Source organism: Lissotriton helveticus, chromosome 9, assembly GCF_964261635.1.
Source record: "Lissotriton helveticus chromosome 9, aLisHel1.1, whole genome shotgun sequence".
In the NCBI taxonomy this organism is placed as follows: Eukaryota; Metazoa; Chordata; class Amphibia; order Caudata; family Salamandridae; genus Lissotriton; species Lissotriton helveticus.
The window spans coordinates 661,670,573-661,694,545 of NC_136070.1; the positions used below are offsets into that span (position 1 = coordinate 661,670,573).

General features: G+C 45.8%; 1 protein-coding gene across 3 annotated transcripts in view; it reads right to left on the reverse strand.

Annotated features, from left to right (window-relative positions):
• KLC2 (kinesin light chain 2) overlaps nucleotides 1–23,973 on the reverse strand; it is a 312,573-nt gene that overhangs the window by 256,376 nt on the left and 32,224 nt on the right. For all 3 annotated transcript variants that reach the window (XM_078660752.1, XM_078660751.1, XM_078660753.1), the window contains exon 2: nucleotides 9,855–10,115. In XM_078660752.1, the coding sequence (XP_078516878.1) occupies nucleotides 9,855–10,094 (240 nt within the window). In that variant the 5' untranslated portion in view covers nucleotides 10,095–10,115. The remainder of the gene's footprint in view (nucleotides 1–9,854; nucleotides 10,116–23,973) is intronic.

Sequence of the window (23,973 nt, forward strand, 5' to 3'; positions counted from 1 at the left end):
TGGAGCTGTCCAGAGGCTGGAGGTTCGCTAGGACTACGCTATCTTCACCTTAGGTAAGTAATAGGAGGCCCACGGGACACGTGTGCAGAGTGTGAACTCACATGCGAGATGCGTAACAACGTCTATGGACAGTACAGTTCAAGTTAAACTACCCTTGAGCACCGAAATGCTCTCGTTACCTCACCCACGGGCTGCGGGTGCATAGGTGCCAAAGTGTGTCGGGTTCTCGCGTTGAAGTCAATGGAGCCTGAAAGAAAAGATGCTGAAGGCGACCAGGAGGAAGATGTCCGGTGCGATCCAAGGGTGGATCGGTGAAGAAGAGGACCTGAAAGCAGAGGGGACAGTTTTCACAGTCACTAGCCAGTGACTGGAGTGGAACCAGGAAGGAACCAGATGTCGCGATCAGGTGAAGAGTGGACGCTCGACTCTGCAGCCACGTGGACCAGGAGGTGTCTTTGACGACCAGGATGGAGGCACGAGCTGTCCCACGCAGGCTCTTGCTGTCAGCGGTGTTGGATCCGGAATCGGCGTCAACAGGCCTTGGCAAAGGCAACCCACACGGTGAGTGGAGAAAGCGCCTGGTGCGGACTAGGAGAGTCCGGGGCGCCCCTCTTTTGGAAGGGAGCTAGGGCCAGTCTGGAGCAACCAGACCAGCAGCAAAGATTCAATGGTTCATCGTCTAGGAGGCCACTAGCCAGCCGGCAAGTGACCAGACAACGCGTCGAGCAGCAAACAAGCAGAAGGGCCCCACGCAGATCTCGTGGATGCTGGAGGGCTGATCTTCGGTGCAGGGGCTGCTCGGGGCTGGGGCTTCTCAGTCCCCAAAGCACTTGGTCGAGTTTACCTCGGGAGTCGTGCTGGAAGCGAAGTGCAGGTTCGTTCAAGATAGCCGGTCCCACGTGTCTCGTCGCACCCACGGGTCTCAGCTTTGCTGCAGATGTGAGTTGAGGTCGGAGAGGTCTGGGAATCCGGGTCTCGTCGGGCTCTGAAGTCTGGATCCTCGAGGGAAGACGACAAAGTGAAGCCGCTGGACGCTTGATGGTGCCTGCGGATGCAGGGTGGACACTCCTTGCCCACAAGGGAGATTTTCTTCAGTCTTCTGTGGAGCAGAACGTCGAAGTCCAGAGTTTCTTCTTGTAGAGTAGTTCAGGATTAATCTAATTTGGAATGGGACCAGCTCCTAGCTTTATCCTGCTAAAGGGAGCTGCACTACTGACTAGGTCCCTCCCCTGGGTGGGACCAGGAAGGGGGGTGGTTACACCCCCATCCTTTGTCCGGTTTCCCGCCAGAGCTGGGGCGGGAGTGCCCCAGCAACTGGTTTGAACCGGTGTATGCACAGGGCACCTTGTGTGCCCCAGGCATATCTCATTCCTTTCAGGCCTATCCTAGACAATATACAAAATCCTGTCTGGGGTGGTGCTAGCACCTCCCAAGGCAGGAAACCCTTTGTCCAAGCCGCCCTCGCTGGAAGGACTCCCAGCAGCAGGAGGTCAGACTTGTGTCTGTGGTGGCAGCATCCATTTTGTGATGCCAAGGCTCGAGTTAACTTTAACCGGGGTTCACAGTTACATACATGTCGTGTCCCTCTAGAAGGGTGGAATGCTACCCCCGTCGCCAGAATTGGCGAGGGGGTAGTATTCCAATTCGTATGACACCTTACTCGACATGTTTTGATAATGTTATACCAGAGTTAGCATTCAACCGCGAGGTTGATAATGCACTTAAGAGTATATGGTATAGCGTTATCATGGAACAGCTATTAGGACTTGGTTCCGCAAGCTGCAGACGGGCTCAGCTCATGCCAGAGCACCATCTCACATAATTCCAAGCACTCTGCCTTCAGGATTGTTAAGGCCTGCCATAGGAGTGACTGATAGGAGGATATGTGTCCATTTTTAGGGTTAGATATAGGTATACTATATCTATAGCAAAGGGTGATTACACCACCTTGCCCCAGCTGTTGTGCAGCCAGTTGTGTCAGTTTTAGATGGCCAGCCAGGGGTGGCATAATACATGCTTCAGCCCCTGGTAGGCTCTGGGTACACCTATGCCCTGGATACCTAAGGTATACTGTACAGGGACTGATAAGGTGACTCAGCATCCAATTAGATATGTACCTAGGGTACATGGAGTCCATTAAACAGAGAGAGCAGGAAGCCTGGGGTCCTAAATAGCAGGATCCCAGGCCAACTAAGTCAAAAACCAGCAAAACACCAGGCAAAAAGTTGGGGGTAACCATAGTAAGATATCCACCTTCCTACATTCGTGTGCGGTCGGGTGTTCCTGTGCGGTCGGGTGTTCCTGTGCGGTTGTGTGTGTGTGTGCGGTTGTGTGTGTGTGTGCGGTCGTCTGTGTGCGGTCGTCTGTGTGCGGTCGTCTGTGTGCGGTCGTCTGTGTGCGGTCGTCTGTGTGCGGTCGTCTGTGTGCGGTCGTGTGTGTGTGTGGTCGTGTGTGTGTGGTCGTGTGTGTGTGGTCGTGTGTGTGTGGTCGTGTGTGTGTGGTCGTGTGTGTGTGGTCGTGTGTGTGTGTGGTCGTGTGTGTGTGGTCGTGTGTGTGTGGTCGTGTGTGTGTGGTCGTGTGTGTGCGTGGTCGTGTGTGTGCGTGGTCGTGTGTGTGCGTGGTCGTGTGTGTGCGTGGTCGTGTGTGTGTGGTCGTGTGTGTGTGGTCGTGTGTGTGTGGTCGTGTGTGTGTGGTCGTGTGTGTGTGGTCGTGTGTGTGTGTGTGGTCGTGTGTGTGTGCGTGGTCGTGTGTGTGCGTGGTCGTGTGTGTGCGTGGTCGTGTGTGTGCGTGGTCGTGTGTGTGCGTGGTCGTGTGTGTGCGTGGTCGTGTGTGTGCGTGGTCGTGTGTGTGCGTGGTCGTGTGTGTGCGTGGTCGTGTGTGTGCGTGGTCGTGTGTGTGCGTGGTCGTGTGTGTGCGTGGTCGTGTGTGTGCGTGGTCGTGTGTGTGTGTGTAGTCGTGTGTGTGTGTGTGTAGTCGTGTGTGTGTGTGTAGTCGTGTGTGTGTGTAGTTGTGTGTGTGTGTAGTTGTGTGTGTAGTCATGTGTGTGTAGTCGTGTGTGTGTGTAGTCGTGTGAGTGTGTGTAGTCGTGTGTGTAGTTGTGTGTGTGTAGTCGTGTGTGTGTAGTCGTGTGTGTGTAGTCGTGTGTGTGTGTGGTTGTGTGTGTGTGGTTGTGTGTGTGGCTGTGGGTGGGTGCTGTTGTGGGTTGGTGCGGGTGTGGTTGTGTGTGTGTGGTTGGTTGTGTGGTTGTGTGTGGTTGTCTGCGTGTGTGTGGTTGATTGTGTGGTTGTGTGTGGTTGTGTGTGGTTGTGTGTGGTTGTGTGTGGTTGTGTGTGTGGTTGTGTGTGTGGATGTGTGTGTGGTTGTGTGTGTGGATGTGTGTGTGGATGTGTGTGTGGATGTGTGTGTGGATGTGTGTGTGGATGTGTGTGTGGATGTGTGTGTGGATGTGTGTGGATGTGTGTGTGGATGTGTGTGTGGATGTGTGTGGATGTGTGTGTGGATGTGTGTGTGGATGTGTGTGTGGATGTGTGTGTGGATGTGGGTGTGGATGTGTGTGTGGATGTGTGTGTGGATGTGGGTGTGGATGGGTGCGGTTGTGTGTGTGGTTGTGTGTGTGGTTGTGTGGGTGGTTTTGTGTGTGGTTGTGTGTGTGGTTGTGTGTGTGGTTGTGTGTGTGGTTGTGTGTGTGGTTGTGTGTGGTTGTGTGGGTGGTTTTGTGTGTGGTTGTGTGTGTGGTTGTGTGTGTGTGTGGTTGTGTGTGTGGTTGTGTGTGTGTGTGGTTGTGTGTGTGTGTGGTTGTGTGTGTGTGGTTGTGTGTGTGTGTGGTTGTGTGTGTGTGGTTATGTGTGGTTGTGTGTGTGTGGTTGGGTGTGTGTGTGTGGTTGTGTGTGGTTGTGTGTGTGTGGTCGAGTGTGAGTGGTTGTGTGCATGTGTGTGTGGTTGAGTGTGTGGTTGAGTGTGTGGTTGAGTGTGTGGTTGGGTGTGTGTGATTGTATGTGTGGATCTATGTGTGGTTGTGTGTGGTTGTGTATGTGGTTGAGTGTGTGTGGTTGAGTGTGTGTGGTTGAGTGTGTGTGTGGTTGTGTGTGTGGTTGTGTGTGTGGTTGTGTGTGGTTGTGTGTGTGTGGTTGTGTGTGTGTGTGGTTGTGTGTGTGGTTGAGTCTGTGGTTGAGTCTGTGGTTGGGTGTGTGTGATTGATGTGTGGATCTATGTGTGGTTGTGTGTGGTTGTGTATGTGGTTGAGTGTGTGTGGTTGAGTGTGTGTGGTTGTGTGTGTGTGGTTGTGTGGGTGGTTGTGTGGGTGGCTGTGTGGGTGGTTGTGTGGGTGGTTGTGTGGGTGGTTGTGTGGGTGGTTGTGTGGGTGGTTGTGTGGGTGGTTGTGTGGGTGTGGTTGTGTGTGGTTGTGTGTGTGTATGGTTGTGTGTGTGTGGTTGTGTGTGTGTGGTTGGGTGTGTGTGGTTGGGTGTGTGTGGTTGGGTGTGTGTGGTTGGGTGTGTGTGGTTGGGTGTGTGTGTGGTTGGGTGTGTGGTTGTGTGTGTGCTGGTGTGTGTGTGTGGTTGTATGTGTGATTGTGTGTGTGTGGTTGTATGTGTCGTTGGTTGTGTGTGTGGTTGTGTGTGTGTGGTTGTGTGGTTGAGTGTGTGCTTGGTTGGGTGTGTGGTTGGGTGTGTGGTTGGTTGGGTGTGTGGTTGGTTGGGTGTGTGGTTGGTTGGGTGTGTGGTTGTGGTTGTGTGTGTGACAATAATACTAAAAGCATCTCCAAATAAAGGAACACAAACATCGAGTTTGTGAGAAGAGAAAGCACATGGTAAGTCAAAAGGGAGCAGCAAAGCATTAACAAAACATGTTCTTTGATGTCTGATGTTCTTTGAACAAGAACATCAAATGGGCACTGCTAAAGTGATCGCGGGCGAAAGTGACACATATTCTTTGATGTTTGATGTTCTTTGAACGAGAAAATCAAAGGGGCGCTGCTAAAGTGATCTCGGGCGAAAGTGATCTCGGGCGCTTAATGATTATGACGAGGTTTGCCATTTGGTGCCTCGGCTCCCAAGTGCGCGCCTGTGCACATGCACTGTAGCTCTAGGCTGGCCAGGATGGCCATGATAGCATTTTTTGAGCCCTCACTAAATGTCTCGCCAGAGCAGCGCATGCGCTGGGTCAGGCGAGACTTAAAAAGGTGTAACCCCAGCTAAACAAAAATTGAGAGGTGTACCAATTAAGGTTAGGGAAGAACTTAAAAATATGTTTGACGAACTGGTGTCTTGAAAACATAATTGAGCCCATCAACACAGCTGAATGGGTTTCTCCCATTGTTTTGCTAAGAAAACCTGATAAAAATTGAGTGTCTTTGTAGATCTTAGAGCTTTAAATTATTGTATCCTTGTAGACTGTTACCCATTACCCAATATCAATAAGGTTGTCTCAATGTTGGAGGGTGCCAAAGTATTCTCCACTTTAAACCTCAGGTTTACTTATCATCAAATTTCTCTTACTGGAAATTTCAAGAGTCTTACAGCTTTTATTACTCCGCAGGGCCTGTACCAATATATTAGAATGTCTTTTGGTCTGGCATCTGCGGCATCTGTTTTTCAAAGAGTTATGTTTCATCTATTTAGAGACACTGATAAATTCGTAAAATGTTTTCAGGACATCATTATTTTTTCTAACAATGAGGATGAGCATTTCAAGGACTTAAGAGAGGTTGAGGAAGAGCAGTTTGACCCTCAAAAGTAACAAATGCAAGATTTTTAGAAGCAATGTGGAGTATCTGGGTCATACTTTATCTGGTAATGGGGTAGTTCCCAAGAAGTCAAATGTTGATGGTACTGTAAATGCACCTTCCCTCATGAACAAGGAACAATTGTTATCATTTGCAGGCATGTGCGTATATTATAGTGAATTTGTAAACAATTTTGCATCTAAAATGGAACCTCTTACGAAGTTGCTTAGACATAAGACGTCTTTTGAGTAGAAAGAAAAGCAACAGCAAGCTTTTGATTCCATCAAATCTGACATTGTTAAGGCTCCCACACTCAAACCATTTTGTTTGAATAAGGAATGTGTCACCACTGTTGATGCCAGCTTGTATGGCATTGGAGGTTTATTGTCTCAAAGATATGGCAAGGATGAGTGGAATGTGTGTGTTTGCCTCCCGTACTCTTAATGTGACAGGACGCAGGTATGCTGGAATTGAAAATGAACTATTGGCATGTTTGTGGGCAATTGAGCACTACCGTAATTATATTTGGGGAAGCAAATTTGTTTTGAGGACAGATCACAAAACCCTTGTGAACATCCTTTCTCCAGGTGGTGGATGGAATTCCACAGCTCGCATTGCGAGGCTTACTTCCAGATTGCAGGCATACTGTTTTAAACCAGAGTTTGTTTTTGGTAAGAGAAATATCTTGGCTGATTTTATGTCTCTCCTTCCCTGTCAAGTCATTTCTGATGAAAATATTGATGATTCAGAGGTGGTTACCACTATTTAAGATGTAGTATCTGGTGCATTTGAAGAAATCACTGAGGAATCTTGGAGACATAGTGAAAAGGAAGATGGCATGTGGCAAATGGTTCATCATAAAGGGTTGGCCAGATAGGAAGAATCTGCCGAAGAGTTCCTGCCCATGTTCAAAGTCTCTGATGTGTTAGAATTGGAAGGTGATTTAATGTACAAAAATGGAAAATGTGTTCCACCTGTTGATATTGAAGAAGTAATTCTTAAGTTAGCACACAAATCGCATCCTGGAATGTCTGCCATGAAGTATTTAGTCAGAAATTATTTCTTGTGGCCAGGTTTAGATAGTATGGTTGATCGCACTGTTAGGGAATGTGAGGTGTGCAGGAGCAGTGAAAAAATTATGAGTCTTAATGTTCCTCCTTGAAAATGTTTAGAGTGGCCTGACGAACCTTGGAAAAAGGTGGCGTTTGATATTTTGGGTCCTTTAAAGTGTCTACCACATGACTCACAATATGCTTTTGTGTTGGTGGACTACCACTCAAAGTGGCCTGAAGTGAAATTTGCATCCAACTCCTCTACCAACATAATTATTGAGTTTTTCAAGGAAGTATTTACCAGAGAAGGTTGTCCTTCTATTCTTGTTTCTGATAATGGGGTGCAATTAACTTCTACTGAAATGGAACATTTCTTAAAAGCTCAAAACATCAAGCATTACACTCTCTCTAGTTATGAACCTCATGAGAATGGTCTTGTTGAACGCTTTATTAGCGGGCTGAAAGGGTATGTTTCTGATTTTGTTAAGATGGGAGGAAATTGGGAAAATTCCTTGAGAGAGAAACTTTGGTTATATCGCATTACGCCTCATTCTACAACAGAGGTTAGCTCCTTTCGCCTTTTAAAAGAACATGATCCAGCATCAAAGATTTGTCCCTGGTGGTTCAAAGAAAGTGTAAAAAAAGTTTTTTTCAAATTATTTGGTAAGTGGTGTTGCCCAAAGAGTGGAATCCAAACATGAAAAAGTTAAGAAGTGGTATGACGACAAGTGGAAAGTAAAATCTCAATATTTCAATATAGGTGATTTGGTCAGAGTAGAAAACAACTGTTTTATTAATGTGTACTAATAAATTTGGCAAACCTATGAAGATTGTTAAAGTTGTTGACAACAGTATCATCACCCAAGATGGTAAATTATGGAATGTTAGACGTGTTGCTAAATGTCCAGTTTTACCTAGTGTGACAGATAAATGGTCTTCTGAATTTACTAATTTACCTGACAATACTGTAGCTTCTAGAGTAAAAACATCAAGTAAGTTGCGTTTACCTCCCAAGAAGTTGTCTGATTTCTGTAAGTCTCTCAATACTTTTGTTTTGTTAAAACAAGGCAGATATGTTACATTTGCATTTTCTGTGCTGTTTTATACATATCGCTTCCATCCCCCTGATGTAATTTACATTCCACCTTGTGCATTTCAATTCCACATGGAATTGTTTTGCTGCTGCTAAGCACCAGAACTTCGTTATTTTTTCTGCGGGCTGAGCAGTTGTATCATGTTGCTGTGCTGTCAACATTAAAGGTATTAACTCAAATTCAACTATCCTGACTGATTCTAACAGCAGTCTACAGTGGTTTGCGAGAAATGTGATGGTCCTTGTTTTTAATAATTTAAGTTTTGTTTCTATTTCAATTTAATTTATAATTTTATTTTATAAACTTTTATATAGCGCAAACTTGACCCAAGAAGGGTATCAGAGCCCTTTACATTTAGGATTGTTATGTTAAAAGTTAAATCAATTACAAAAGCATAGAAAGGTACAGTACACAAAAATAATGTTGCAAGAATTCGTAGGAGGGATGGAAGGAAGGAGTCAGTAGCAGGCAGACGAGGAGGAACTGTGCCCAATGTACGGCTGGGTAGGTGGCGGTCAGGGGGAAACCAGGGCCCATCTCCTCAGTAGCTGTCTAGCAGCTCCACCGGATACCAGCCATGTTGCTCAGGTCTCAGCGAAACAGGGGAACCAATTTTGAGTTTATTTGATTTGAAAAGTTTATATAGCGCTGGCTAGACCCGGAGGTATCAGAGCGCTTTACCAGAGGGACTTTGCGTTACAAGCTACATCAGTTACCATAGCATAGTAATGTAGTAAGGTACAGTAAACAAACGTTGAAAGAATTCGAAGGAAAGGAGGGGAGGAAGGAGCCATAGAAGGGAGACGAGAAAGAACTGTGCCCAATATCCGGCTGGGTAGGTGAAGGTCGAGGGGGAAACCAAGGCCAATCTCCTCATTAGCTGTCTAGCAGCTCAACGGGCGTCAGCCATGTTACTCAGGTCTCAGAATTCAGGATTAAACTAGCTTAGACCCGAAGGTATCAGACGCTTTACATGACATCCTTTTTCTTCCAAAATTACATCAGTTACAGGTTACCTCGGCTGCAGGGAGAACATTTATAGATCCTTGAGGACGAGGTCAAAGGAAATGTAGCGGGGTAAGGGGTGGGGTAACAGGGTAGGGGGGAGATACGACAGAAAGATGAAGGGAAAAATCTGCCCAAAGTATATCCCTCACTCTTCAATTAACAATAAATTAGCCACAGAAAAAATAACGACAAGTCTTGAGGAGCTGCTGGTTGAAAGGTAGGTGGGTGTTATGGTTATGAGATAGCGATGGCTAGACCCGAAGGTATCAGAGCGCTGTACATGAGGTTCCAAAAAGTTACAAATTTAACATCAGTTAAAAAGTTTCTTCAGTTACTAGTAAAACATTTAAAGAAAATAGATGAATCACATTCAGTGTCATGGCAAAAAATATGATGTCTGCTTCCAGAGTGATTGAGGGGAGACATCCAACCAAATTGAGCTGCAGCAACCACAGACTGACAGATGTCGGAATGCAATCACCACAGAAGCCTGGCATTTTTTTTAATCAACACAGCACCTGTAGGACAGTGCACAGACTACCCTTCTTCAGCTAGTCTCATCGTGGGATGGCCTAAAGCACAAGAGCCACCAGACAATCCGACCCCCTTAACACAGCCAGCACACCAGTCTTCAACTACAAGACAAGAGAAGTTGCCTATGCCAACCAAATAATTGGGTCCTATCACCAAAGTCTCCAATGGCACAGTTCCATGACTTGCTCTGCATTCCGTCCACCATCTGTGTCTCTTTGACCTTCACTTCTGGGCAAATATCCCAGGTCACTGAAGTAGTTACTGTGTATCAAAAGAATGGTGCAAACAGTCTCATAACAACACTACGTAAGAATCTCTCTAAAAATAAATGGAACATTACTGAAAAGGGAAGGAAACCTATACGATCATAGCCAATTCTAGACGACCAGCATTTGAAGACCACACGGTATAAAAACAAACATACTGTTCATGCAGTAGCATTACCTGAGCTTCCCCAAGCCCTAGCTCGATGGCTTCCAAGGAGGAGTGCAGAAGGCTGGATTTTTCCTGTACCACACTGGCTTCCTGCTGATGCTCTAGGCTCTTCATGGTCTCCAGCAATGTGGACAGCAAGGAGTTGTGCTCATTTCGCAAGGTCTCTAGTCCTTGGATCACTGCCTTAGTGCTCAGGACAATCTCCTCCTGGGAGAGCTTCTCCAGTTTGTCATCACGTGGGTAAACCATGGTGGCAGCAGTACGTTTTGCCTGGGGGAAAGACAGGAAGCAACATTTGCTAGTGGTTCAGCTGCAGCCTAGAGTACACCTAGCTTGCCATGCATAATGATTCAAAGACCTGCACTACCTACCAGTAATCCAAACATGTAATGCAGTCTCAAGTGTAACATATCTAACTGAAGGGTGGCAATAGCTAATGGCTACCGAGCTCCAATGGTGGGCTATTGTTCAAGTAAATAAACAGAGGCCACGTTTCAAAATGTATTGGAAAACAGAGATCAATGTGGGACAGAAAGAGGAGGGCCAGCAGGGAAACTGGGGCTGAAGGAACAGGGAAGGAGAAGGTAGAGTTTAGAATTTCACCTGAAAGTCTGGCTTGTGGGTGGGGATTGGTTATCAGCCTGTAAATATTACTGAGGTAAGTGATAACTGAGAGTAAGTGATAACAGGGAAGTGTGGGAGAAGCAAGGCAGGGAAAGTGAGGGGAGGTAAGTAAGCTAGATAGGGGAATCCTGGAGTGGGTGCATGGGGCTTTGGAAAAGGAGGGCCCGGAAGAAGCAGGTAGATAAAGGACTAGGAGATTAACAAAAAGATGGGTAAGGGCTCGGGCGGTTAAAGGGCCAGGGCTGGGAAGGAGACAGGTCCAGGTTTGGGTTGGGGATGGGGCAGGGCAGGTCAGGTAGTAGAAGGGTAGAAAGATGAGAGGAGACACTGAGGATTGGGAGTTCGAGAAACTGATCAAAGAGGAGATAGGAGAATTAGAGCCTACAGAACAGTGGCTAACATGCAGCATATAGATCAGAAGTGCAGGTTCAATAGAGGTGCTAAGGAGTGGAAGATATTCCACGCGAGTTATTTAGGTCTCTATACTCAAGGAGGTAGTAAGAGCAATAAACAGCTGCACCCAGGTGAAGGACCAAACAGCCAGGCCGGTTCGACAGTAGTAGATCACAAACATAAACAAGCAGAACCAAAGATAGTCTGCTATACGCATGGAGGGCTCTTGGTTCTGCATTCTACCAAATATTCAGCACCAAGTGAATCTGAACATGGTGTGTACATGCTGGTCTCCATTCACAGGGGGTGGAAAAAGCTCTGTTCCAGCTTACATCTGAACTACTCCACCCAGTGCTAGGACAGGCCCATCCATTAAGGGTGGTGTAGTGGTGGTTGCGATGTGAAGATTGTACCTGTTAAGCACAGATATGTCCTCCAGTGCAACCCTTTACTTTGTCAGGCAACACAAGCAAATATCAGTATTGTCACTGCAGTGCTCCTACTGCTCAGACTATGTTTTCTGCAGTAACCTGAGATCTAGGTTTTCATGCTGAGCTGCGTCCAAGGACCCTGACTACCAGCATGCTTCAGCTTGCTATTCCAGTTCCCTCTCCAGATATGTCCTCTCAATCTCAGCACCAATGATCACCAAGATGTCTGCTGTCACTGAAGCTTGGAGGAGCACACCAAAGCTAGTAACATTTGGGCAGATTCCTTGTAGACCTCTGCTAGCAACCCGCTCTCTCTAGATAATCTCTGCTTCTTCTGCCATAGCCACAGTCCAGCGCTGTGCAGTGTCCTGCATCTTGTGTTGCCTTCTTCTTAGGTGAAAGCTCTGGATTGCAACTCTTAATCACTCAGGAGTTGGCCATGCCCCTATCGTTTCTAATTCTACCAAAGGGTTTAGCATGCCGCCTTGCTCCGATGATATATTTCTTGACTTCTCGCGTGCAAGACTTCTCGCGTGCAAGTCATGTTTCTAATAACCAAGCAAGACCAGGACTTTGATAAGTACACGCTCCACAAAATGGAATGTGAGTAGAATTCAGAACTATGATGAAGAAGAGTAGGACTCAGAGTATTGAGGATCACCAATAAGTAATCATTGCATTTCTGCCCAGTTACATGCCTTTCTAACAAGTTTGGGCATACTACCGGAGACATACTCACCAGGACTAACAAGCAAGCTTGTTGGACCTGTTCTCTAAAGCCTCTAGATTAAACTTATGGGTGGTATGTTGTATGTTAGTCAAGACCTTCTTATAAGCCCCATGCTGTCATAGGAAAGCAAAATGCATTCTAACCTTTCCTGCTCCGTCTAGGCCACTAGATTCTGGAATCCAAGTCTCTCCACACTGCCGGCTGCATTCTCTTTACCCTCAGCAAATCCTTTTGTTTCTCAAACCTGAACAATTCTCACCAACCTAGGTATCTGGAATATGGTTTCTCCACTACTCCTCTTTCCTTCCTGTGGATTTATGTAAGAAAGTGGCTCTGTATATACTGCACCAAAGTAAAGTAGTGTGCACAGAGTCCAGCAGTCTCCAGAGGTTTGGCAGAGGCTAAAGTTAGATAGAACCTTACTCTCCAAAGTGGTAGCTTGGTCGAGAAGTAAGGCAGTATCAGAGGACAGTGTAAAGCATTTGATGTACACACTCAGTCAGCAAATGTTCTCTCACACTCGAGAACTGAACTCTAGGCCAATTATTTGTATAAAACAATGTACTATTATTTTATTTCTAGAACCAAGCAAAACTGGTGCAGGTAAGCATAAAAATACTTTTCAGTAGTAAATTGCTTGTATGAACACAGTTCAAAATAGCAGTGCAACTTGTACTGGTTTTGGTTACAGTTTTAAGAAAGCAGTTTGTAACACATTGCAAGTATAGTACATTCAATTGAATGGGCTTTTTAAGTAAAAATGCAGTTTGTTACTTTTCAGATTACATTTGATAACCCAGGACTGGATGCTGGACTCAGTCCTGGGAAGTTCCCTGAAAACAGGTGAGTAAATGCGTTTTGTATAAAGGTACGATTTTTATTAAGGAATATTATTGTATTTCAAAAGTTTACTTCGAAACTTTTTCACATAAAATCACCAATATTATCCTATGGGAGGAAATTCACTTAGCAAGTAAGTTAGGTTATCGTTACTTTTTCTTACTCAGTGCTGGATCCTGGATTCAGCACTGGGACATTTCCTGAAAACAGATGAGAAAATGAGTTTTGGTTATTCGGCTGATTTTTAAGGAATATTTGCAGTTTTCAAAAGCCGACAGACACTTTTTGGGAAAAAAAGTGTCAATGTTATCTATGAGGAAAAATTAGTTATCGGTTTCAGGGTAAGTAATCGGTCTTTTGAGTTAGGGTTCTGGGGTTAGACTCAGGGGTCTCCCAGGGTCAGTGTTGCACCTTCAGCGGCACTAGAGCAGCCGGGTGCAGAGTGTTGAGGCCCAATGTTATCCAATTGGGGATAGGGGGACTCCGGTTAGCGGCGGCTAGCAAGCAGGCCACAGGGTTGTGGGAGCAAAACCTCCTAGGGTTAAGCTCAAGGCACGTTGGGGACCAAGTTAGCACCAAAGGGGAACCCTCAGCGGCGCGAAGGCAGCCGGGTGCAGGGTGCTGTTTTGAGGTCGGGTGCCCTGTTGATTCAATAGGATTTCTCCGGGACAAAGAAACACTGCAGGCTCGGGGACGAGGATCTTCCAGGAGTGACCACCACTTCGAGGGGTAAGTTGGGATGTAGAGGGATGGTTAGGCACCGCTGGGTTGGGCACACAAGGCCGTAGGGCGTCGGGTGCAGGGGTGCCTTTGGACATCCGATTTTCTTTCCCACTCTGGCCGCGGTATGGGGGCCCCTCTGGACCGAGGCTGCAGGCGTCATCTGGAGGCTTGAGGCAGGTCAGGGGTCGCAGGATCTCGGGTCAGTATCGTCAGGGAGACCTCCTCGTGGTGTTTGTTCACTCAAACACGGGCCGGGCTCGGCAGGTGCAGAGTGTGCTGGATTCGCGGTTCCTGGTTTGGCACCAGAAGCTGCAGTTCAAAAACGTCCGGTGTTCACGGGAGAAACAGCTTGGGAAGTGAATGCAGGCAGGTCCTCCGGGGTTTGTGAGGTTGCTGGCCGCTGGACACGCCAGGATTTCACAGGTTCAAGGGGAGACAGGTCTGTAGTGTTGTGTTTATAACAAGGACCCTAATTCGATATTCCCGATTTATGCCCTTGAGGTTATAATCAATAATATCCTGCTAAAGGCATAAGAATCAGATCCATATTCAGCAATAGCCCATGCAGTCCAAAGCACAGCACGGCTACTCCCATCGACTCCTAGAAAGCACAACGCGTTCTTTAAACAAACCAAGCCTCCAGCAGCCCGGGAAATTCCCCCCCTGCTTTTGTTTTGATTTGAACAAGAACTCCTGGAGTCCAGCAAGAACTGTTAGTTCTTGGTGACGTCTTATGTCCAACCTTACGTCGAACCCGGCACCTTTCAGGTATAAAATACCAACAGTTGCCTTAAGCAAACACACGGTGGTTTGGAGCAGAGCGGCCATCTACTTGCCCGAGAGCCCAGCTGATGCGAGAGCCCACGGAAGCCGCCCCTCCCGTTTGACGCACTGAGAGAGACGCTGTCTTTTTCTCCAGCCGAGAAAATCCAGCTCCGGTGTTTCCAGCCTACCCTTGCGGGTTGCTGGGATATCGAGTCCTGAGGAAAGAGATACCAGACCTCCCACATTCTATTACCAAGGTACGGAGCTGACTAAACCTGTAAGAGAATTCTTGCTGCAGATTCTTGGCAAAATAATCTTAACCAACTTAATTTAAACTGCTACTTACTCATCCCTTCCCAAGTATTAGGCTTAGGTCAGGTACACCGGGGTAGGCTTAGTTAGAAGCACCAGTTGAGTACGTTAGTCAATGTATTTATGTATGTATATATTTTATGCATTTTAAAGTATCATATGGCTAAGAAACCATATCAATGCTTTTACAGTATTATTTCCTAATACTACTTTTACTGTACACACTTTACTTTAAGTATTGCAATTGTGGCAATTCATTTCTCTTGCATGAGAAGGAAGACTGCTCAATAAATAACACCTATTATTGAAAACGCACGTCTCTCTATTTCTCTGCATTCTGGTGAAACTAAGTATGCACTGCTGACTGAGTGAAATAGCTGTCTATTGTTTTCACACGACTCTAGAGATACACTCTTATTCTGAGGGAGCAAAGTTGTCATGTTTATGCGGTTGTTGGAAACTGAATCCCTTCTTGTCGGAGCCAGGGGAGCTTGTCCCTCCCTATTCATTCAAGAAAGTTTCCAGTGACCTCTGAGCGAGCTGGCGCAAACCTAAATTAAGTTTAACATAGTCAATAGAGACCTAGATGACCTCAGTCCTATGTCTACACTGCTGATTATGTTATTCCAATGCGCAGAGCCTATTGGGAAAGTAGGAACTACACTACATGGCGCCCAACGTTTGGTAAGGCGATAATCTAACGCAAGACATCAGAGTAACTCAGTCGTGCTTTTTCACACAGGCCCCTTTTCCCCGTAAAAACTCCAATAGACGTCTGGAGTGGGTGAAAGGTTAATATCCGCCGGAACTTAGTAGGATGAGAATCCTATGTATTAGTTTTTGGTTTGATCAACGTTGAAGGATACAGTGTTCCAAAATATTGTGCACCTAATCTTTGTTTCCTTGAAACTCAATCTGCAACAAAAAGCTTTCTGCCAGTAAGAATGGTGGAAAGTGACGATGAAACAGAGAGAGCTAGAATAGCAGAGCAACTCATGGAGGATGACACAGCCATCCAAGAAAATGACCCGAGTGTTATACTCATTCCGGTCAACGTAAGGAGAACTATAACTGTTAAACTTATAAAAAATGGACTGACAACACGTGGTGGTACAGTCATATTCGTGGTAGAGGCCCATGAATATCGGCAGACAGAGGTATTCTATTAATAGATACACTTTCCAGCAGCAAATGCTACAACAAAAGAATTCCACTATTACAAAATAGAGGAACCTCCGGATATATACACTCCTTTCGAGGACGTGGAAATCCCACTAAATTACCAAGAGCACCTGCTCTGGTTTAATGGCGCCCTAAAACATAATGATCACATCACCAGGCTCGGTCCACTAGGTAGACCAGGAGCAACATGGCCGGTTCTAGCCAGCTACACGCCACATCCAGACACTGATAAAATGTCAGTTCCTGAACTTTTAGCTCAGCTAAAACTCTTAATTAAAATACATAGACAATTGGTCCAATATGTCATGCGGACTTCAACAGTCCAACCGACAATTAATATTCCACAACTGACCCCTCACCAGGGGAACACAAACAAAATCACACCACAGAACATACAATCATGTCTTGGTAAAATACCCATAAAATGGGAACAAATTCCATTCTGGTTAGCACAAAAAATTACTCGAATAGAGGCAGTATTTCCAGACACTACTCCTACTGAGAAACACAGAATTCTGACTGTCTCCCAATGGGGATTGCTCCACATGTGGAAGACTGTGACACTTGGGGCACAGTCTTTGCTTCGATCTACACAAAAACCCATGGTGTCCCGTCTATGGCGGTCATACCAGATGTATTAAGACAGATTCAAAATGAATATGGTCCAGAACCTGCTTTAACCCTAGGTATGAAAATACTGAAAGACTTCAAGCAGGTCTCGGCTATATTATTAGCCAATATAAAAGGAGAAGCAGCAACTGTGGCGATCCGCCAAAAATTGAAGGAAACAGATATAGCAGCCCAACCATTGGAACTTGCCAGAATCATAGAAAAATCCTATGAAGAGCTAGGAAGAGATAGCTTGGGTGGGAAACCGGTAAAACCCCAACTAACTGAAAATCCTGAAAAAACATTTATTAAAAATAATTTAAAAACTCCAAAAAAGAGTTGGGATGGTAATAAACAATCCACTCCCAGGGAAAAGCATTTCCAGTCCAGAGGAAGGTCTCCTCAGCGTAGAGAGAGATCTCCAGGCCGAAAAGACAAGTCTCCCCAAATGGAGCCCTCCGAAAAAAGATATAACCTTAGAGATAGGGATAAAATAAGAAAACCAGACAGATATCAAGCTGTTGATACACGTCCCTCTCGATCCTTCTCACTCAATCTTTCTCGATTTTCCTCACAGAAATCGGAAAGAAGAGGACGGTCAGAACACAGAGAAGAGCGCGTCAAGTCCAAAGACAAGGAACCTGCTCATCAAAGTACAAAATTACAATTTCCCAGAAAGAAGGTAGCAAGTATTAAGATTAAACATGCCGAGAATTCTGAGGACACAACTGAACAAGCATTTGCAATGCAATAGGTCTCGCATTAGGAAAGTTTGAGCTATTGGTATTGTAACTGACATTTTTTATTTATGTGTTGGTTTTCAAAATAGCGAAATTAATAGCTTTGTCATTTACAATGTCAATAGTTATACCTTTCGCAAATGTGACACCTATAGCATTTGTAATGCAATATGTGTTGTATTTACGTGAGTTAGATGTATTAATATTACAAATAACAATGGTTTTTATTTCTTTTAAATAATTAATACTTAAATAAAGTTGTTGTAATTTATAATGGCAATAGCTTAACTTTTGTAAATAACTTTTGTGAAGATTATGTTCAGTGTATTTTATTGTGACGAAAATCCAAGATCAGAAGTGAAATATTAACTTTTTTGTGACATTTGTAATAAAGCTTGAAACATTGAGAGAACATATTTGAACCAGTTGTTGTTGAATGGTTGCACAGATTGATGCTGTGGTGGCGCTGAGTGATGTTGTTGTGGTGACGAGTGGGGGCTAATGTGTGAGGGGGCAGTGTGTGAGGGTGCAGTGTGTGAGGGTGCGGGGTGTGATTGTGCTGTGTGCCCTAAAGTAGTGTGAGTGAGCAATGTGTGAGGGGGCAGAGTGTGAGGGGGCAGAGTGTGAGTGGGCAGAGTGTGAGTGGGCAGAGTGTGAGTGGGCAGTGTGAGTGGGCAGTGTGTGAATGGGCAGTGTGTGAATGGGCAGAGTGTGAGTGGGAAGAGTGTGAGGGGGCAGTGTGTAAGGGGGCAGCCCTATAATACTGAGGTCTAAAGTAACTATTGTTTAGATGTACTACAGTTTATTTATAGTAGTAATTATTAGTTATTTATATTATCAAATACTTAACATTATGTTAGGACTGTCCAAAATATTATTTCAGCCCAATACTTTTCTATAGCGAGTTTTATTGGAGCCTCTTTACAACGTTGGCACGTTTAGCTATCAACAGTGCCCGACCCCTTCTCTTGTGCAGTGATCTCACCAGCATGCCAATTATTGAAAAGGAAGCCTCGTCACCACTGCAAACATCCGACAATTTCTATGCCAACTACCATCCAAGAGACATGTGACGCATCACAGACTTGCAGTACAGGCTAGCATTCAGCTACTCCAGAAGAGGGAACCCCTGTATCCGATTAACATGACAGCAGGACCTCGGGACACTTAATGACAGCTGTGGAATCTTACATCCGATTACAAAAGAGGAAGTAGTTGTGGTGCTTTAGACCCACTTCAGTTAAATTTTTTCTTATTAAGGACCCAATGCATGTGTAACATCGTAAGCCAGGTCTGCCATGCATTGCATCTCACCTCCTTAATACGCGCGAGCCGGCAGTCCGGGGCTCACGCCCCCCACTTGCAGTCTTCGTCCGGCCAGTACTTCGCAGCGCTAGAGCCCGACCCAGAGGCCTCCTCCGTCCTTGGGCCCCTACACTCACATCCACGGAGCACAGCGCAGCAGCAGTTTCAGGACACGTTTCCAGGTACATTCCTCCCTCTATCAGTCACCCCCGCCCCAAACCGGGAGCGCAAATGGTGTCTGAGGAGAAAGTTGCGTAAGCGGAATGGAGGCCTTACGCATTTCAACTACACTGCTTTCTAAACACCTGTACATCTAGAAAATACATACATGTAATGTGACTGTGTAGCGCTTACATTTATAACCTTTGTCTATGTGCATAAAAACACAGGGTTCCACATAGTAATAACAACGCTGGCAGTCCTGCCATCGTGACATTTTTCCGTGATCCTTTTTCAAAACAGCCACGGGCACAGTGATAGTTCTCCCGCTGGCAGGGCCGCTTTCAGCACGGCACTACAAATCCATCCGTAATTACTCGGAGAATGCTGCTTTCACCTCTTCTTGCAGCGCGTTTTAAATGCCTTTTGTTTGTTAATATAAAAATACACAGGCACCTACCAGTGCTGACATCAGCTGATTCGTGCATCAGGTGCCGGTACTGGCATCTCCCTTCCCAATGCACGGGAATTCCTGGTTTTACGTCCGGGAGAGGGCATAGCAGGGGCAATTGGAGTGCACGGTCTGGCATAGAAAAGAAAAACCCTGCACCGACAGCTGTCTTATAAACCAATCTGCACTGGCAGGGGGGGGGGGGGGAGGTGGTAGGAGGAAGTTAGAGGTAGTAGGGTGGGCATGGATAAAAAAGGCTGCCGCATTAAAAGCACACACAAAACTCGAGGCACTTGTCTTTATGTTCAAACAGCTTGGAGTGTTTGTCATCACAGATTAGTTGTATTTGACTTCGTCTTAAACACATTCTCTTGTGGAGAAAGCTGGGACGACTGTACTATGCTCACGTTCAACCGTGTTTCACAAGAATTTGCTCAAATGCGTTCTAAACGTACCAAACCATGTTTAGATTTGTTCCAGTGGAAATCCTTTTGATTCTGTTATACACATTAGCGGGTGGGTAGCAATAGGGTGTTCCGGACAAGTGTTAAGTGCTCCAGTAGAAATGTCTGCTCCCTCTGTCTTCAAATATTCGTAACCCCACACTGCATGGAAGCTCTTATTCGTTTGTCCTTTGTGGGATGGGTGCTTGGGGGTATGTGTTCTCGTGTGATGTGCGCTTGTGTGAAGTGTGTTCGTGGCATGTGTGCTCGCGTGTCCTGCTCTATGATGGCCCTCTGCAGACATGTGGTACACGTGCCTCTCCCTCCTGCCGCCCCACACAAGCCCCTATGCAGTGCTCACCAAGGACACCATGCCGCAGACCTACAAGCGGAAGCGCTCCTGGTCCCGCGCCGTCTTCTCCAACCTGCAGCGGAAGTGCCAGGAGAAGCACTTCGAGATCCAGAAGTACGTCACCAAGCCGGACCGGAAGTAGCTGGCCGCTATGCTGGTGCTCACGGACGCGCAGGTGAGAGATTCTTGCTGCGTGGGGCGACCTGCGTGCTCCACACTGGAGAGAACGAGGGCCTCGCAAAGGTGACGCACTTTCTCTTTGGCCTTAGCACGCCACGCCCCCCCCCCCCCAGGCTGAGCTCTGCCGCCAGAGCCGGAGCTGCTCGCGCCGCTTCCCCGGGCTCCCGCACCCTGGTGCCGCCTCCGCTGCTCACCGGCCCCAACATGGTGATGGCCGAGCCCCCGGGGCACCCCCAGCGCAGCCGGTGTGGGTGGCCTTCTACAACATCGAGAGAGCACGCTGAGGAAGGGCAACTTCGCCTTTGTGAAGCTAGCGAGACACCGCATCACCAAGAGCGAGGTGAGTGCCTGTGAGGACCTAGAGAGGGATTCCTATGCAAGCCGGACCCCTGGATCACGGAGAGGGAGGGGAGTACACGTGGGGAGCTAAAGAAACAAAAACAAAAGCGGACACTCTGGGGGAAATTAATAAACATGTGTGAAAGTTGCAGGAGGTGTGTGTGCCTGCGCGTGTGTGTGTGTGCGCGTGTCTGCGTGTGCACGTGTGTGTGCTTGCCTTCGGCCGGCCTGCGTCAGCGCGTCCACAGACCCTGGTCGGCTCGTGCACCGACCCTGGTCAGCTCGTGCACCGCTCTATCTCCCTTGAGGAGAAACTCAGCGACAATAGGTCGAGAGAGCTCGACCTAAAAACGGAGAGTGGGCACAGACAATGCTAGACAGCAGAGCAGAAGTGACCATAGCTCACAAGATCCTGATGAATCTTCTGGAGGCAGTGGACACGAATGAGTACATTCAAGTGGAAACTGCAGACACACGAGTTAGTGTGCCCCATAAGCTATATGAAATAATATTACGTATGGAGGGAGATAAAACTAGGAAAATAAAAAGTCTCTTTTGGGAAAAACTTTCAAAAGGCTATGACATTCTGTTAGCTGAGAAAGACTAGCCACCAGAGTTTGTCAGGGAGTGCCCTCATGGCGAAGAAATGATTATGCCTGCCTTCTCGAATCGTATCCCGATTCATAAAAAAATACACATTGGCAAGAAAATGGGCAGTGGCCCAAGCTCCTGCTTTATACAAAAATCATGTAGGGTGGGATGAGGATTCACCTCACCACAAAATCCAGTTAAAAAAATCAGCCCACTGCACAAAGGCAGTACCCAGTTAAACAAGAAGCTAAAAAGCAAGTCAGGGAGATCTTAGATCAACTTGAATATCAAGGGGTGATCGAAACATGCACCTCTCAAATGAACAATCCTTTGTTTCCGGTCTCCAAGCCAGACGATTCATATTGTCTAGTTTTGGACTACGGACACCTTAACTCCTGTTGTAAAACATTTGCAGTACAAAACTCACATAGTGCAGCACTAATGAATAACATTGTACGCAAAAAATATAAAACGACATTAGACATTTCTAATGGATTCTTTTGTCAAAACATTGCACCTGAAAGCAGGTATTTGACCGCTTTCTCAATAATGGGGTCACAAAAACACTTCTGTCGACTCCCACAGGAATTCAAGAATAGCCCAGGATTATTCTCAGCAAGGGTAACAGAGTTACTACAAATATACGACGATGAGGCATTATCCTATGTAGATTACATCTATCTCACAGATGATGACCTGGAGACTCACTTGAAAAGAGTGAACACCATAATACTTGGGTTCGCTTCAGAGGGTTACAAATTCAACTTTAAAAAGTCACGAATTGCCCATCTAACTGTCCTATTTTTAGGATATGAATTATCAAGTGAAGGCAAAAGCCTGGCAGACAATTTCTTAGAGAAATGTGCTGTACTCCAAGCACCAAAAACGCTGAAGAATTTACAATCAATATTAGGTTTCCTGAATTTCGGAAGAACATACATTCTAAATTATGCCGAGAGGGTTAAACCTCTCTATGAATTAATAAGAGCAGATTTCAAACAAACCAATTGGACTCAGAAACACAAAGAGATTTTGAGATCACTACAAACAGACATGTTAACTAAAACAAAATTGCAAACACGTGAAAACACACGCAATCTTGTAATCCGAGTCATCCCAGGAAGATGCGGATTCACATACCTGACCTCTAATGAGGGAGAAACGGTACCTATAGCTTACAAATTACATTTGTACACTAAAGCTGAAATGAAATTCAGCTCTACAGAGAAAATTCTAACTGCGGTTCAAACTGCTGTAGCAAAAGAAAGAGCCCCAGCACAAGGTAAACGAATAATAATCGTTACACCGATACCTGCCTTAGAAGCAGTGACAAAAGCAAGCATACCAAATGCCAAAGCATTACATCCGAGATGGATACAATGGGTTAATTCTCTTGCTGCTACAGACGTAGTATACAAATTTGATCCTAATTTAAAAACACAAGAATTTCTGCAATATGAATATGAATGTCCTCTGCCAGCTGAAATCCTGCCTCTGGATCATTACGGTTGTAGAATATATACAGACGGATCAGCACAACCCGCAGTTGGGGGTAAACAAGCATATAGTGCTGCATGCACGATCGTTAAAGGTCGATGGCATGTAGGGAAATTTAGACCAACGGTCACTAAAACTCAATCTCTAGGAGATTGTACAGCTCAGCGAGCTGAATTACTAGCATTTAAGATGGCGCTTGAAAATATCGATCGCGAATTCCCCACACTAATAGTGTGCGATTCATATTACTGCGTTCAGTCTTATAATGAATACTTGCAGAACTGGGTTCAAAATGGCTTCAAAGATGCAAAAGGCGGCACAATAAAGCATAAAACGCTTTGGGAACAAATAGTTCTTTTACAGAAAGAACCACAAAAGACTCACGTGATACACACACTGAGTCATCAACGTGATGGCGTTCACGTTACAGGGAATTCATTGGCTGATGAAGCCGCGAAGGCAGCTGTGCAAACGGCTTCCGTAGCTGCTATCACCCGGTCAAAAACAAAAATAGACAGCGACATACTACAAGCGGTCAGTGCGTCAGTAAAAGATGACAGAAAAATACTCCCGAAAGGCTTTCCAGTAAAGTACTCGTACATAACTGATGCGAACAATGTTCCTTTTGCTCGAATCACTGGAGTGGGGATAGAGCAATTCCAAACATGGAACACAGATTAGGACTCATTTCAGCGGCACACGAAGGGTTAGCTTCTGCACATGCTGGTATTTCCGCCACAACATCATTATTAAAACAGAGATATTGGTGGCCGGGTATTAGGAAGCAAACTAAGAACTATGTTCTTGAATGCTAAATATGCCAAAGAATGAAAGTATCAACAGTAAAACGACCAGCACAGACGCCCCTTCTAATCTCAGATAAACCATTAGCATGTGTTTACCTGGACCACTGTGGTCCCTTACAAAGGGATGGCAACTATAAATATATCATGGTCGCAGTGGATTCCTGTACGAGATTTATTTGGATGTGGCCCCAGCATTCGGCTGACGCCAGAACTGTTATAAAAGATTTGCGAGTCTTTATCGGCACATACGCAATTGGCATGCTACATTCTGATCAGGGTCCTGCGTTTAGCTCTCGAGCTTACAAAGAGGCCATGAACAGCATGGGCATCGCATTGCGGTACTCTTCTCCCTTCCATCCTGAGGGAAATGCGGTTGTGGAAAAAACCGCGAGGGTATTAGGTTTGGGTGATGGGTGGGTCAAACATTTAACAAGTGTCCAACGTAGTCTTAATAATCTGCCAAGAAATTCTCTAAACGGTCTCACTCCATACGAACTATTGTTCGGGACTAGAATGCTTATTCAGGATCTTGATAGTCATACTTCAGTGGTAGAAAAAAATCCTTTAATATCAAAGATCGTTTGGCTGTTTTACAGGATTTAAATGAAACAAGAAAAAACCTGAGTAACAAAGTTGAAACTACAGCCGACAGCCAC